At 46.8% G+C, this 15,703-nt stretch overlaps 1 protein-coding gene across 1 annotated transcript in view; it reads left to right on the top strand.

Annotated features, from left to right (window-relative positions):
• The first annotated feature begins 9,215 nt into the window (after positions 1–9,215).
• Positions 9,216–15,703, top strand: part of rnf20 (ring finger protein 20, E3 ubiquitin protein ligase) — a 74,248-nt gene continuing 67,760 nt past the window's right edge. Inside the window, exon 1 of the mRNA XM_061250647.1 lies at positions 9,216–9,488. Within this exon, the coding sequence (XP_061106631.1) occupies positions 9,216–9,488 (273 nt within the window). The remainder of the gene's footprint in view (positions 9,489–15,703) is intronic.

Genomic DNA, 15,703 nt, shown 5'->3' with positions numbered 1-15,703 from the left:
CTCATGCTCAAGCGTTGCTTTGACGGACAAGAGGCAGACAATTTCGCAACGAACAGAAGTGCGACTGGGCTATAAATGCAGGTGTAGACAGGTGTAGACAATTAGTTAGAGAGCAGCAAGGGAATGGAAAACAGGTGCGATGGATAAGAAGTTTAACAAGGTAATTAGTAATCGTTAGTAATAAACCTATCCTGCCCTAGCGTTAGTAAATTAGTAAATTACATGCACGAGAAACATAAGGTAACATGAACACATGATTAGTCTGTTAGTTTTACCCAATCCTGATCTAGCATTAGTAGTTTTAGTAAATAGACAAATAGAAACGATTAGGGTGTGAGTGACAGAAAGACAGAGAGAAAGCCGGAACGCAAGGTTTGCGGAAAGACGTGTATGTTTAAACAACGACCAGTCTGCGTAACAATAAACATAAATCAAAACATAACACTAAACGAACTAAGACGATAACCACTCAACATAACTAGGTGAAATAATCGTAACGAAACATAACTAGACATGACAAGAAAATTAATCGTAACAAGAAACAAACTAAACAACATGACGAACCTAGACTAACATAATACATGATAAGACAATACGTGACTAAGACAAATGATAAAACATAAAACAGGGCAAGACAGACCTGAAACGTGACACTTTCATTATTAACATTGTAAAGCGTGAAACAAGCAAGTTAAAAAAGCAACCAAAAGATAGCCATAAGGGTTTCTGGTCGCAAAAAACTTTGAATGCCTGGGATACATTTTTTAAATAATGTATCCCATTACATTTTTTGAACAAAACAATATAGTTAATATTAACAATGATTGTACCCTGAAAAAAAGTTTGTACTAAAGATATAATGCTCAAGTTTCTGTGGTGTGTATACTTGCCAATAATAATTTTTTATTTTGCCAAAGCAAAATGTCCATTACAATACAAAGTGACTTTCATAAGGTTAGGTAATTGCATAGCTTATCTACTGTGGTGTAACACCCATTTGATTTGTTGATTTGACGCCTGGTTAAATGTCTTGTCATCTAGGCCTAGTTTAACTCCACAAAAATGAATGGGTTGCTTTGGCTGCTTGTCCTCCAACACATCGTTGTCAAGGAAATTGGCACGTGATTAAGAATGATCCATTAGTAGAGGCACCAGTTCTATTTCATATTGGTCAACATGCCACCCTATGGGTCAAGCTGCACTGAGGTTGAGCTGTTAGGAGACAGAATTACAAAATAACCCCCCCCCCCCACCTGTCATTGTCTTGTCTTTTGTCTATGTACTTTGCATTGACGTCTTTTGGTCCCCCTTGTGCACATCGTAGTCATCATGTCAGTTTGTTCATTCAATGTTATTCGTTTCACCTGCATTTTCACTTCCTGATTGTTTCTGTCTTATAAAAAGCCCTCTGCTTGTCTGGTTCTTTGCCAGATTGTTATGTGTTAATTCTATTCTTTTGTTCTTTTGATTCTGTTTCTGTCTGATTTGCCTGCATGTTATCAACCCTTCACCTGTGACCACAACCCCGTTTTGGATTATCCTTGTTGTTCCAGTTTGCCGGAGTATTGACCCTTTTTCTGGACACTGTATAATGAATTGCCTATTCCCTGCTATTCTTGTTTGCTGGTTATTGAATCTTGCCTGTCTGACCTGCCTTTATTTAAATAAAGACTTGGAACAAAGAGCTACACCTTGGTCTCGCTTCTGGGTCTGGTGTTCTATGTACCTGATGTGGCCAGAATGGACCCAGTGAGCCCAACCCCGGCATTGGAGGTGTTGAGACTACAGGGACAATGCCTGGGAGTTCATGAGACCGAACTCCACTCCCTCAGCCACAACGTGGCCAACTTACTCCACCAGGTGGCCACGTTGGCTAGTTCTCTGGTCAGTGCACACGTCTCCAAGCCTCAACCTGTTCCTGGTCCTGAACCAGTCCGATCCTGTCCTGAGCCCCGTCTGCCACCTTTGGAGTGCTACGTTGGCGATCCTGTCCCAGTGATCGCTCATCTTTGAGCTACAACCTTCCACCTGCCCCACCGAACGGTCCAAGGTAGCTTATGTCATCACTCTTCTGTCTGGCCGAGCCCGTGAGTGGGGAACCACCTTCTGGGACAACTTCGCCCTCTTCTCTACCGCCATGAATAGGGTGTTTGGCCCAGCTATCTCTGGGCCAGCGGCTTCTCATGAGCTGTTCCGAATCCGCCAGGGTTCTCGTTCGGTCTCTGATTACTCCATCAAGTTCCCGATCCTGCTGGCCTCAGCCGGATGGGGGCACACCACCCTGTGGGGCGCTTTCCAGAATGGGTTTTCGGAGCAGATCCAGGGCCAGCTGACCACCTGCAACCTGCCAGACTCCCTCGATACCCTCCTTGACCTGGCCATCCGTGTAGACACTCTGCTGAGAGATCAATGCACTACCAGGTGGTCCCAGGAACCTGACCACCTACAGCCTCCTCCGGTTCCCCATACCAGGCGTCCCATCCCCAGAGACACTCCTGAACCTGAACCTGAGCCCATACAGGTGGGGCAAACCCGACTCTTATTGGAGAAGGAGAGACGGATGCTGGAGCACCTCTGTCTGTACTGTGGTGGACCTGGCCACTTCGTTTATAACTGTTCAGTAAAAGGACAACGCCCGTCAGCAATCCCCCTCAACCACCAGATCCACTGTAATGGCCTACATCTCCTGGGAGGGGGCTAGCAACCGCAAGTTCTAATCGACTCCGGAGCTGACGGCAACCTGATCTGCTCTACTCTGTCCCGTCAGCTGGGAGTTCCCACATCCACACTGTCCCAAGCCCTCTGCACCAACGCGCTCACTGGCACTCCCTTGGCTGCAGTCAATTACCTCCCCAGTCCGGCTGCAGATCTCCAGCAACCACCAGGAGGAGATCGCACTCTACATAATGAAGTCTCTTCTCGTTCCTCTGGTTTTGGGCAGACCCTGGCATCTCCAGCACAATCCCCGAGTGGACTGGGTCCAGGGAACCAACTGCCACCAGTCCTGTCTCCAGTCTGCCTCCAGCCAGCCTGATTGCTGTCCTGCGTCACCCAAAATCCTGTCCTCCGTCCCACCTGTCTACCACGACATTGGACAGGTTTTCATCAAATCTCAAGCCTGCTCCCTGCCTCCTCACCGCTCATATGACTGTGCCATCGAGATACACCCCGGCACTACTCCCCCTAGAGGTCGTCTCATCTCCCTGTCTTCCCTGGAGATCCTGTCCATGGAGAAATACACTGGTGATTCCCTGGCTGCCGGCCTGATCCATACCCTATCCTCTCCAGCCGGTTCCGGGTTCTTCTTCATTGAGAAGAAGGACAAGTCACTATGCCCTTGCATCGACTGCCGTGGGCTCTGCAATGCCTACCACCTGGCCCGCATCCACGAGGCAGATGAGTGGAAGACGGCTTTCAATTTTTTTTCAAAACTTGTCAGCAGAGGAGTCTGAAGTCGGAGGACTTAGATTTAGGGTACTAAGGAGCAAGGCTAAAGGTCTGACTGAGGCCATGCGTAACATGAATGTATAATAACATTCTTGGTTGAGAAGTGTGGGCTTGCTCCTACAGGGGAGAGATGAGGAAAACAATGTGGACGATTGGGAAATGAAAGAGTATGAGGAGTTGGGGGATGAATTACACTCGGCTATTAGTTGGATGTCCTTTGTAGATTCCTTAAGGCGCCACAAGAAAGAGCACCTGAAGAATGTATTGAGCTGGTGGAAGGCACTTACTGCTGGCTTGTATGACGTCAAAGTGTGGAGAGAGTCTAAGAGAGACTATGACAGTGAGGCAGATAACAGTGATGAATAGGCTCATTAAATAAGTTGCATAAGAGCTAGTGTTTCCCACTCAGTATGGTACACTTCTATACAAGTTTCAGGATATATAAGGAGTGAGCTTATAGACGTTAAAAAAGCCTCTTAGGATTTCGCTTAACAAGATATCTAAGGGCTGTTGAGGAGAGAGCAACGCAGGACAACTATAATCAAGCTGGAGTGGCGCGCTCCCTCTGCCTAGTGATGTGTATCTGCAATTCCCCAACGACTTCTGCGTAAATTTGACCTGGAGTCCGGTATGGAGGAATCTACGTATTACCGCTTCTCATTGGCCTCCACTGGCTTCCCATTGCCGCACGCATCCGTTTCAAGGCCCTAGTGTTGGCATTTCAGGCTGCTAAGGGGACTGCCCCACCTTACATACAATCCCTGCCAAATGACTAAAATGTAAATGTAAATTACCAGGAATGTCTGGATATGGAGAACGGAGTGACGTAGACAGTGCGGACTCAGCCCAAGAGATGTGGCAACAGGACTGATAGCGAAGAGGTGTTCATGGCATCCCTCATCATACAGAAAAGCTGGTGAAAGAGTTTAAGTGCTTTTACGACATGCTTGGAGCCACGAACTGCACCTGGCGGCCAACAGACAGGACCAGAGACCTCCAGCTCTACTACTGACATAAGCATATGGAAATGAAGACCTTGGGTAGCTGTGGCCTGTACTTCTACAGCGGGGAGGATAAAACAGGGTGTCATCTCCATGGAAAGCTGCCCGAATTCACCGACATTTACATCCTCTTGAATGGGACACGGGGTCCCTCCACGCTACAGAACACCTTCCTGCTGGACCCACGCAAGAACCTGAAGCCTCCCCCCCCTAACCTCAGTGTCAGTGAGGAGAGGCACATGCTGCGGCTGCACTGCAACCCCCCCGACGTGTTCGAAGACTGCTGGAAGTACACGTACCGCTACAGAAGCAGCGGGTCCTCTGACTGGCAGGAGAAGTATAGTTTACCGGACACACCAGTGCACATCCCATACAACAGGCACTCGCGGTACGAAGTGCAGGTGAAGGCTGTCTCCAAGGACATCTGCAGTATTGGAGCCAGTGACTGGAGCAAAGTCACGTCTTTCGAAAGTCCGGGTCCTGATCCTGCCCCAGATTCCCAAACCAAGGCAACTGTTCAAAGAGCTCATCAACAGCAAGGAGGAGGGATCAAATCCCGCAGAAAGCGAGACGGCTATATTTAGGGCATGGGTGGTAATTATATTTTGTATTACTGTCGTTGCTAGGAAACAGAAGCTCTCAAGGTCCGATCTCCAATCAGTTGTAAAACAATTCCAGGAAGTGAAAAGATCCCACGAAAGCAAAGTCTGCAGAAAATTTGACTTTATTGTAGCACACGTGCACAAAAGCCAGTTCAAATCCTCAGATTTCCAACCTTGAATAATAGACAAAACCTTCTTTTTATGCACAATCCTTATCTCAGTACAACCAATAGCTTTCTTAAAAACCATCATATGACCTGGCTACGTTGCAGATGTTTACTTTTCAGTCCTGAATCCACTGTGGCGAATTTTCCCCTTGATTCTCAAAACAAAGAAAGAACATTTTCCATACATTTTGTGCTATAGGCTGTGTCGTCTAATAAACTTAAGTTTTGAACATGAAAAACATATGAAACACGGTGCTATTCACTATATAGTGTTTTCCAGAACTTTCTACGACCTACAGATCAGTTTTGGTGATTTCCACCTCATATTCATCATTTCACTTAACTTTGGATTATTACATGTGGGTCACCTATGCATTTCTAATAGCAATATTCATCAGTAAAAAGTCATAAAGGAGTACACAGATGTACTGAGCATCAGTCAAATCAAAATCATAGAAATTATATGATAGACATCAAATGAAAATAAAAGCAAGTCATAGAAAGTATAGGTAAACTGAACAGCAGTGACATCATAGAAGATATACATTAATCATCAAAGAAATTATGGAATATATATTACTACACATCTAATCACTACTTTATTCTAAGTGACTAAACATAATTCTTTAATCTTGCAGTCTTTGCTCTCCTTTCGACAGTGTACACTGTGGTTTCTTGCGTTTTCATAAGCTTGGTTATAAACAGGTTCTAGGTTCATTCAATTTAATAAAAACAGCATACATATGATATATTGATTATATGTTGTGTATACATATATATTGATACACTCTTAGCCTACATTTTCGAAAGCGTTGGAGGAACCAGCTTGTTCATTAGGGCAGAGTCTGATTTTTATTTGTACTTTTGGGGGGGGGGGTCTCCTGCTCTGTGAATTTTCCCTACATTACTTATAAGGTAGAAGGTAGCATTGTTAGGTGATTTAAAGTTATAAGTTTCCTTTCATTTTTATGTATTTTATTTTTCAGTAAGATACTATATAAGGTAGGAATAAAGTAGAAAAGTTTAGGGGTGTTCGTGCCCACAATATTCTAGGAGTAGCTTTTATCTCCCTGAAGGGGGAGTCATAGGATAAGGTAAAGGCTAAAGAGGATGGATATTTGCTGGGTGAACTTTATAAACATCCGGTGAAAGGTGAATTAGAAAACAAAGGGGTTATATGAACCTTATGTGAAATACGTAAAAGCACCGGTATACAGTTGAAAGAATATAAAGCAATGTATGTGACTAGCAAACTGAAAGATCATATTTAACCTGTGAACTGTATAATTCTATTTACTTGACTACAATAAAATATGCTTAATCATAATTATAATTGAGTGGAACAGTATTATTATAATTCTCGGAGAAGGACAACAGGCTGTCAGGCAACAGGCAGAATGCTGCAGCCCGTCTGGTATTCAATGTTCCCAGACATTCACATGTCACCCCCCTGCTCAACAACCTCCACTGGCTGCCTGTTATGGCTCGCATCAAATTAAAAATTTTGGTGCTTGCATACCAGGCAGTTATGGGATCAGCCCCTGTATATATTCAATCCCTTATCAAGACCTATACCTCAACAAGACCCCTCCGTTCTGCGACTTTGTGCTGTCTGGCACCTCCCCCTCGCCACACCTGCACTTCACGCTCAAGACTGCTGTCTGTCCTGGTCCCATCTGAAGAGATGAGTCTTCAGTCTGCGCTTGAAGGAGGACAGAGACTCTGCCACGGTGGTGGAATGACCTCCCGGTGGATGTCAGAACGGCAGAGTCTCTGACCTCCTTCAAGCGCAGACTGAAGACTCATCTCTTCAGGCTACACCTTTCCTTCCCTAACTCACCACCATGATTAGCCTTAGACTGTAATGGCACTTATGTATAGATTGTATAGATATTGTTACTTGTATAGATATTGTTGTTTTTATTGGCTGTTGTATTGAGGGTATTCTAGCTACCAGCTGTGGTATGCTAGTTTGAAAGTTGATTGTAGTCGTATTAGATGTACCGCCCGTACCCCGTCCCTCGGCGGCCCGAATGAGAGCGACACACCTTCTTCAAGCCGTCTCGTCTCGTGCCCGTTGCCGTGATTCCGAGGCGCCCGAGGTGCTTATTGTGCAGCGATCTAATAACCCTGCCAAGTCCCTCCCTCTGGAGCAGCGAGCCAATTATTGCTGCCCCACGTGAGCCGGCCAAACTTCGGTCCCCGGTGTGCAACTGCAACGTCTTAGCCTGTTGCGCCACCGCGGCTCTTCTTAGCACTCATACTTGTGTTTGATTTGCAGTTCATTGTACGTCCCTCTGGATAAGAGCATCTGCTAAATGCCATGTAATGTAATGTAATGTACCCCACCCTGAAGGCCACCATCCTAGCTCAGTATGGCTACAGCCTTCCAGCCCGGGCCCAGCGGTTCCAGCAGTGGACATACGACCCCGCCCTCCCTGCGCGAGCCCAGGTGATGGCCCTGGGTCGGCTGACCAGGAGCTGGCTAATAGAGGGTGACGGGCCGCCCCTACTCGACCGGGTGGTGTTGGACCGCTGTGTCCGAGCCCTGGCCCTGGAAATTATAAAGTATGTGGGGCCCCGCACAGGGGGCCCTGGTCCACCTTCTTGAGAACCACCAGGTGGTGCAGGAGATGATCAGGGTGACTAAAACTGACAGCCCTCGAAGACCTCCAGCGGCTGTCCGACCTGAGCCTCGAACCAGACCGAGGTGGAAGGAGGACGACAGGGCGGAGGGACCCAGACGGAGGGAGACCAGGCGGTGCTTCGCCTGCGGCCGGGAGGGCCACCTGAGCCGGGACTGTCCCGGTATGGAGGATCCATGGCCACCGGAACCAGAGACGGGCCGACCCTGCCACTACCTCACCACGTGCTAGGCCCACAAGGGCACTGCTGCTCCAAGGCTGCCGATCCGGATTGGGGGCCAAGACGCTGAGGCTTTACTGGACTCCGGGAGCGCCATTACCCTCGTGAGGTCTACCCTAGCAGGAGAGAGACGGGGCGAAGCCATCGCCGTCACGTGTATCCATGGCGATGTGCGACACTACCCCACCACCGAGGTAACCATCACCACCCCTAGGGGCAATTCACTGGAGAGGTGGGGGTGGTCGAAAAGCTACCGGTGGCTGTGCTGTTGGGAAGAGACTGTCCCCTATTCCTCAGCTACTGGAATGAGAGGCCGACCCCAGAGAGGCCAGCCACCACCACCCGACCCCGCCGTAAGGGCCACTGGGAACCACACCCGGTTTGGGTAGCCCCTTCCGGGGAGAGCGACGGTGAAGAGACCCCACCAGTGAGGAGAAGATGGACGTCACGACCCCTCACGGAGATCACGGACACAGCCCTGGAGGGACCGGACCCACAGCAACCCCTGGTGGCTGAAAGGGGTAGCACCGGGGAGTTCCAACCGGGCTTAGAAAGGGCCCCAACGGATTTTGGCTCCGCCCAGCTGCGAGACCCCCTCCTCGCCCAGGCCTGGAAGCGGCAGCCTACATTGAGGGCGTCCCACAAGGCGGGGTGAGTAGGCCGGCCTCACCTTATTTTAAAGTACAGAATGGCTTTCTCCATCGAACATGTACAATTAATAATGAAGAAGTAGAACAGCTCCTGGTACCCCAGACCCACACCTCCAAGGTGCTGTATCTCGCCCACACCCACCTGTTGGGGGCACACCTGGGACGTGAGAAGACGCAGGAACGGATCCTGTCCCAGTTTTACTGGTCCGGCATCAAGAGAGCCTTGGAGGACTACTGCCGGCAGTGCGCGGAGTGTCAACTTCACAGCCCCAGGGTAACGTATCGCAATCCCCTAATACCTCTCCCCATTATAGACGTGCTATTCCGCAACATCACCATGGACATAGTGGGACCCCTACCCAAGTCTAGCCGAGGCCACCGCTACATATTAGTGATCGTAGACTACGCCACCCGCTGACTTGCCTCTACCACCCCCAGACAGACGGGCTGGTAGAACGCTTTAATAAGACCCTAAAGTCGATGATGAGAAAGATGATCGCCACTGATGGTAAGGACTGGGACCATTTATTACCATATTTAATGTTCTCCATCCGTGAGGTCCCACAGGCATCCACAGAGTACGCCCCCTTCGAGCTGCTGTATGGGAGATGGCCACGAGGGCTACTGGACCTCGCGAAGGAGGCCTGGGAACAGCAGCCGTCCCGACAGCGGTCCCTCGTGGAACGTGTGGAGTCCATAGACCAACGAATGGCGAGAATCTGGCCGATGGTCCAGGAGCACATGAGTCCGGCCCAAGTAGAGCAGGCCTGACTGTACAACCGGAATGCCCAGGTGCGGGAATTCCAGCCCACAGACAAGGTAATGGTACTGATCCCCACAAGTGAGTGAAAGTTTCTGGCCAAATGGCATGGCCCCTACGAGGTGGTAGCCAAATTTGGCCTGGTTAACTACACCGTAAGACAGGTGGGGAGGAGACATACTGTACAAAGGTACCATATTAACCTATTGAAGAGATGGCACGAACCTGTGCAGGACTCTGCTCCCCTCTATCTAACAACAGGCGCAATCTGGGATTGGTACACCACTGGAGTGGAACAACCCGTGCGCCGGCGCCAGGAGCTGGGGAAAATAATTAACAACTTATATTTCCCTATGTCGTATTTAATAGGTCGGCACCTTGGAGAGAGCCCGGTGAGGAGAATTAGCACCAAGGCCAGCAACACTGGGGAGAGGCGCGTGTGGAATGCGAACACTCACTACTAATAATTTCTGATTGGACAGGCGCAGCCGGACCAATTTCAAGAAAGAGAGAGATGCCCTACAAAAGGGCTCGAGAACAGAACGGGGCTCATGACAAAGGGAGAGAGACTCGGAGCCAGTGCATGTGAGGATCTCTAATGAAAGACAGGCGACAAGAGGATTGGACGGCCCCGCCACTGACAACGACGGACGGACGCGGTCACGTGAATTCCGGTCCTTTTTTTTGTTTTTTCTCCCTTTCCTAATTTTTTGGCCGCTTTTTTTTTTTTTGAAAAAGGAATCACTTTTCTGTTTGGACAATTGAGATGTGCCCTGAAGGCACTTAAAGAAAATAAATATATTTTTTGTTCACCTATTTTGCTCTCTCTCTCAACCAGCGGGTCACCACAGTATCCACAAGACAAAGCAGGTCAATAAACAGTTCAGAACAAGACAGACGGGATCAACAAAATGCAGAAGTGGAAAACAAAAAGGGTTGTACTGGGTATCAATCAGGTTTAAATGCTGGAAAGTATGGGGTTGACACATAACAAACTGCCGATATACTGAACAGAACAATGAATGAATGGACAGGGTGGCTATGGTGTGTGCAGAGGGTACTAAAACACGGAAACGCGATGCACATAGACAAAAGACTAGACCGCGAAAACACCGGACCTGACAGGAGCACAGTTAATGAGTGGTATAATTTCTGACGTTGGGTCAGCGCAGAATGTTCATGGTAAATGGTTGGCATTTATATAGCACCTTTATCCAAAGTGCTGTACAATTGATGCTTCTCATTCACCCATTCATACACACACTCACACACACACACACACACACACACACACACACACACACACACACACACACACACACACACACACACACACACCAACGGTAATTGGCTGCCATGCAAGGCGCCAACCAGCTTGTCAGGAGCATTTTGGGGGTTGGGTGTCTTGGGTGACACTTCGACACAGCCCAGGCGGGGGATCGAACCGGCAACCCTCCAACTGCCAGACGACTGCTCTTACTGCCTGAGCTATGTCGCTCCTTCATGAGTTCATGTGTTTATACACTTGCCACATAAACACCACCAGTTCACGGTCACCCCTGTTTTTGTTAACGTTTCGCGTTGTGCACCTGGAACGCTTGAAGTTGGACATTTAAACTGGGAAATTCCCATCTCAAATGGAAAATGGAATGCAGCAAAACTCCCGCAATTGAGTCTGCTTCTATTGTGGGGAAACCATAGGGAGAAACGTTACAAGGAGAAGTCTCAGACCAGGCTATCAATTTGTGTTAGTCCTAGTAGACTATGCCACCCGATATCCAGAGGCGTCCCCCCTCCGCAATATAAGACTATTGTGGAGATGCTGTTTCATTTAATTGAAAAGAGATTCTCACAGCTCAAGGCACCTCATTCATGTCACTGAAAGAGCTATGCAAATGTTTGGACGTCAGGTCTATCCGAACCAGGGTCGACCACCCCCACACCGATGGGCTGATGGAGCGGTTCAATAAGATTCTGAAGACAATGATTTGTAAGTTTGTTTCCACCAATATCCAAAATTGGGATAAACTAATTGACCCCCTGCTGTTTGCCACAAGAGCGGTTCTCCAAGCCACCACAGGATTTTCCCCTAATGAGTTATTGTACAGGCAAAGGTCCCATGGTATTTTGGACCTGTTAAAGGAAATTTGGGATGAGAGTCCAAGCCACATCCCCAGAACCAGTCTGCGACGCCAGGGATCAGCCACCAGACACAGCCACCAGACGCTCGCCGACAAGCTCCCCTCCCGGGTCTGGCTCCAGAAGGGGGCCCCGGTTTCCCTTTTCCAGGCGAGGTACCTGGGTCATTGTGTGGCCGTATCATGGAGTCTTTTAATTGCTCTTTGTCTGGCCCCTCCCCCAGACCAATTTGCTTGGGAGACCCTACCAGGGGCTAATTCCCCCGACAACATAGCTCCCAGGATCACCGGGACACAACCCCTCCACCGCGTTAAGATGGTGATTGACGGATCGGTGCACCATCAGCAGTAATGCGGGCGTTGTGACAGACCGTCGCGGTGAAGAGGGAGCTGAGCCGGAAGGCGAAGCTCTCGATTTACCGGTCGATCTACTTCCCAACCCTCACCTATGGTCCTGAGCTTTGGGTAGTGACTGAAAGAACGAGATTGCAGATACAACTGGCCAAAATGAGCTTCCTCCGTAAGGTGGCTGGGCTCAACCTTAGAGATAGGGTGAGCAGCTCGGACATCCGGAGGGAGCTTGGAGTAGAGCCGCTGCTCCTTCGTGTCAAAAGGAGCCAATTGAGCTGGTTCGGGCATCTGATCAGGATGCCTCCTAGGCGCCTCCCTTTGGAGGTTTTCCGGGCATGTCCAACTCGGCGGAGACCCCGAGGTAGACCCAGAACCCACTGGAGGGCGTTGCTGTAAAAGAGCATGTGTGCTCAGTCAACTTACCCTATATATATAAAGGTTAATAAATAAATAATAGTGAAATGTATTCATTTCTCAACATTTGAAGTAATCAGTTCATTGAAATTCTGTAATATGTGTTTTACCTTGCAAGTATTCAATAGGCCAGTTGCTTTCACAAACTGTCCCATGCCTTCTGCTGCAATCAGTGTTAACTTTATAATGGTAGACCTAGGGTAGGAAATTCCTTTTTGAATAACTTTTGAACATTAGCCAAAACAAATAAGTCAAAAGGCAGCTATCAAAAACTACTTACAAAGCAAAGAAACAGAATTGCGCAATCTGGGTACATTTTCAGTACAAATTATAATGAATTCATGAGAAATATGGAAAACTAAGGAAAAGTAGGCAACTCAGGTGAATGCAATTTTGTTATGCAAAATAGTTTTCTAAATTGGTATCTACAGAGGTGTTATCTGCCCTTGCTGTGCACCCCTGGTGTAAATAAACTCAACTGAACCAACTCATAGCTCAGTGATTATGTCAGCTAACATGACTTATTCTCTTATGTTTTATAGCATGGAAGCAGAGACAGTTTATTTTAGAATTACATTGGTTAGACAACAGCTTATTAGATAGCTACTGTAGTTCGCTGTCATTTGTTCAGCTTCTGAAGCAACTGATTGATAGCATTAGCTAGCTCAGTCATATCAGTCAGGGTAATATAAATACTAACCTTGGTTGGTGGATATTTACAGTAGACGCCTAATAAAGTTTAATGTAGTGCATGCTCCACCCGAGATCTTAGTCCAACATTTGTTTGTTGTTTTATTTCCAAAGACGATCAGGTGGGTATATCCTCCCTGCTGAAAAAAACATCTCAACAGGTTTTGAAACAGCTGGAAGATGGTTGACCCGCTCAGACCAGCTCCATACTCAACACGGTTTGACCAGCTCAAGCTACGTTTTGAAACAGCTGGGAGCTGGTAATTTCAAGTTAGTCATAGCATAGTCATTTAACACCAGGGCTTAGTGGACAAATACACTCAAAATGATAACAGCATAGCACAGAGACACGCAACACTAATGTATGTAGTAAATTCCGTTAAGTCGCAAGTAATTTTTTAGCGACTTGAGTGCGACTTGAATCCAAGTCGCAGACTCGAGTCTTCAACTCTGCCTAGATGTAGCTATTACTCTATTACTCTGATGTTGGGTAATCCAGTGATGGCATGAAAGTCACTCTTAACGTGACTTAGCGTATGGGAATTTGATGTATCTGATGATCTTTTGATGACCAAGGGGAGCGCACGACTAACAGAGAACTGGGAAACACTGATCCGTCTCCAATCTCCATTTCAGATGCTCCAGTGGTAAGTAAGTACTTGAAGATGTGGTGGAATAGGGTTGGATTGGGATGTTTGTCTCATAATTTGTGTCTCCAAGAAGTCACAGAACTGTAAAAGCACTGGCGCTGGTAATCTAAATCCCGTAGAGATAATAACCATTCATCTCTATGTCTCTATATCAGCACGGCCTCCATAGACACGCTCTCTTTCAAGGGCCTGATGCACAAAGGCATCCAAAAGAAGTAAACCATGATGTTGTGCATGGTCACATTGCCCATTGACCTTATATGCAGGGGCAAATTAACACGAAATCAATTGCTAAAATGGTTGTTGATGAATGCTTTTAATATCAACAAAGGGTAAGACAATGGACATGACCCTTGAACAAAATAGCTGCATAGTTTTTTAGCTCTGCACAACTCCAGCCTAAATACCGCTGCTTTGTGTGTGGGAGTTTAATTAGGGAGTGTGGGAGTTTGAATAATAAATGGCAGAAGGAATGACAGGTTTATGTCCCAGGGTATAGATCTGGATGGTGCCAAGGAGGAGCAGGGTTCCTCTAAGTTGGTGCACCTGTCGTGAGCCACGGACCCCTTGCCGAGCTCAGACCTCACGTTCCCACGAGCAGTACCTCACCATGAGGTGTCTCGGGGACGAACTCAAGTACTCCGAACGTCCTGGAGCCCTGGTAAGTTCTACTGAACTTCCAGCCCAGTCTCAAAGTGAAGGGTGTGATGCAAATCTGGTAATCGATGTCCTGTATTCAATGTATTCCTCTAAAGACTCTTTATCACATATGATTATAGTAAGATATACTTTATTATAATCAATCAAAAGAATAGAGTTATACAGATTACAGTGTACATATCATCTTTTGCAGTTTGCTAATCACATGCAAGTTACATATACCCCTCTAGCTCTTTCTAATTTACCTTTCCACCATGATGTTTAAAAATCAAGGTACACCCCTCCAATATCCATCCTCTTTGGCCTTAGCCTTATCCTATAGCTCCCCCTTCTGGACGTTTAAAAAGAAACTATTTCTAGAATATTATATTTATCTAACTATGATAACTTCTCTACATTTTCCTACCTTATATAGTACCTTAATGAGACATAAAAGATATTAAAATAAAAGGAAACTTATAATGTGTTACCTTTCCTACTTCTACAAGTAATATAGATTATAATTACCACTCCAGCTTGGTTATAGTTGTTCTGCGTGGCTCTTTCTTCAGCTGAGTCCGCACCGTGTACGTCACTCCTCTCTCCATATCCATATCCTGGAGTGGCGCGCAGAGGGAGCGCGCCACTCCAGCTTGAATACAGCTGTCTTGTGTTGCTCTCTCTTCAACAGCTCGTAGATATCTTGTGAGGCAAACTTCTAAGATCCCATCCTAAGGTCTAAAAGCTTATTCCTTATATATCTTTTTTGCATACAAAAGTTTACCTTTTTGATAAGAGATGTCCCCAATATTTCAAGCGGGAAGACATTTATCTCTTATGTAACTTGTTTTTTAATGACCATATTCATTATTTCTGTTTTTCCAATTGTCATTTTCTCATACCTCAAAAGAAATTTCCCCAATATTTTATCTCATGTGCCCCTCCGGTTTGGGAATTTCCACCATCTTAATATACGAGTGGAAAAACACAAGCTCTTATGTAATTTTTTTAATGAACCTATTCATCACTGGTATTTGTCTCCCTGTCATAATCTCTCCTTGGACTCTCTCCAAACTTTGACTTCATACAAGCCAGAAGTTAGTGCCCTCCACCATCTCAACACACTCTTCAGGTGCCCCTCTCAGTGGCGCCTTAAGGGATCTACAAAGGACATCCAGCCAATAGCTGAGTGTAAATCATCCCCCAACTTCTTCTACAGTCAGTCCTTTGAATCTATCCGATAAATTATTTGTGCTATAATCAGGAAGGCCCTTGAAGCCTCTTAATCTTCTTTCGGTATTGACATCCCTTCCGTTTTCCTTATTTTTT

This window comes from Conger conger, chromosome 8 (genome assembly GCF_963514075.1).
Source record: "Conger conger chromosome 8, fConCon1.1, whole genome shotgun sequence".
Lineage (NCBI taxonomy): Eukaryota > Metazoa > Chordata > Actinopteri > Anguilliformes > Congridae > Conger > Conger conger.
This window is presented reverse-complemented; position numbering and strand designations above follow the sequence as displayed.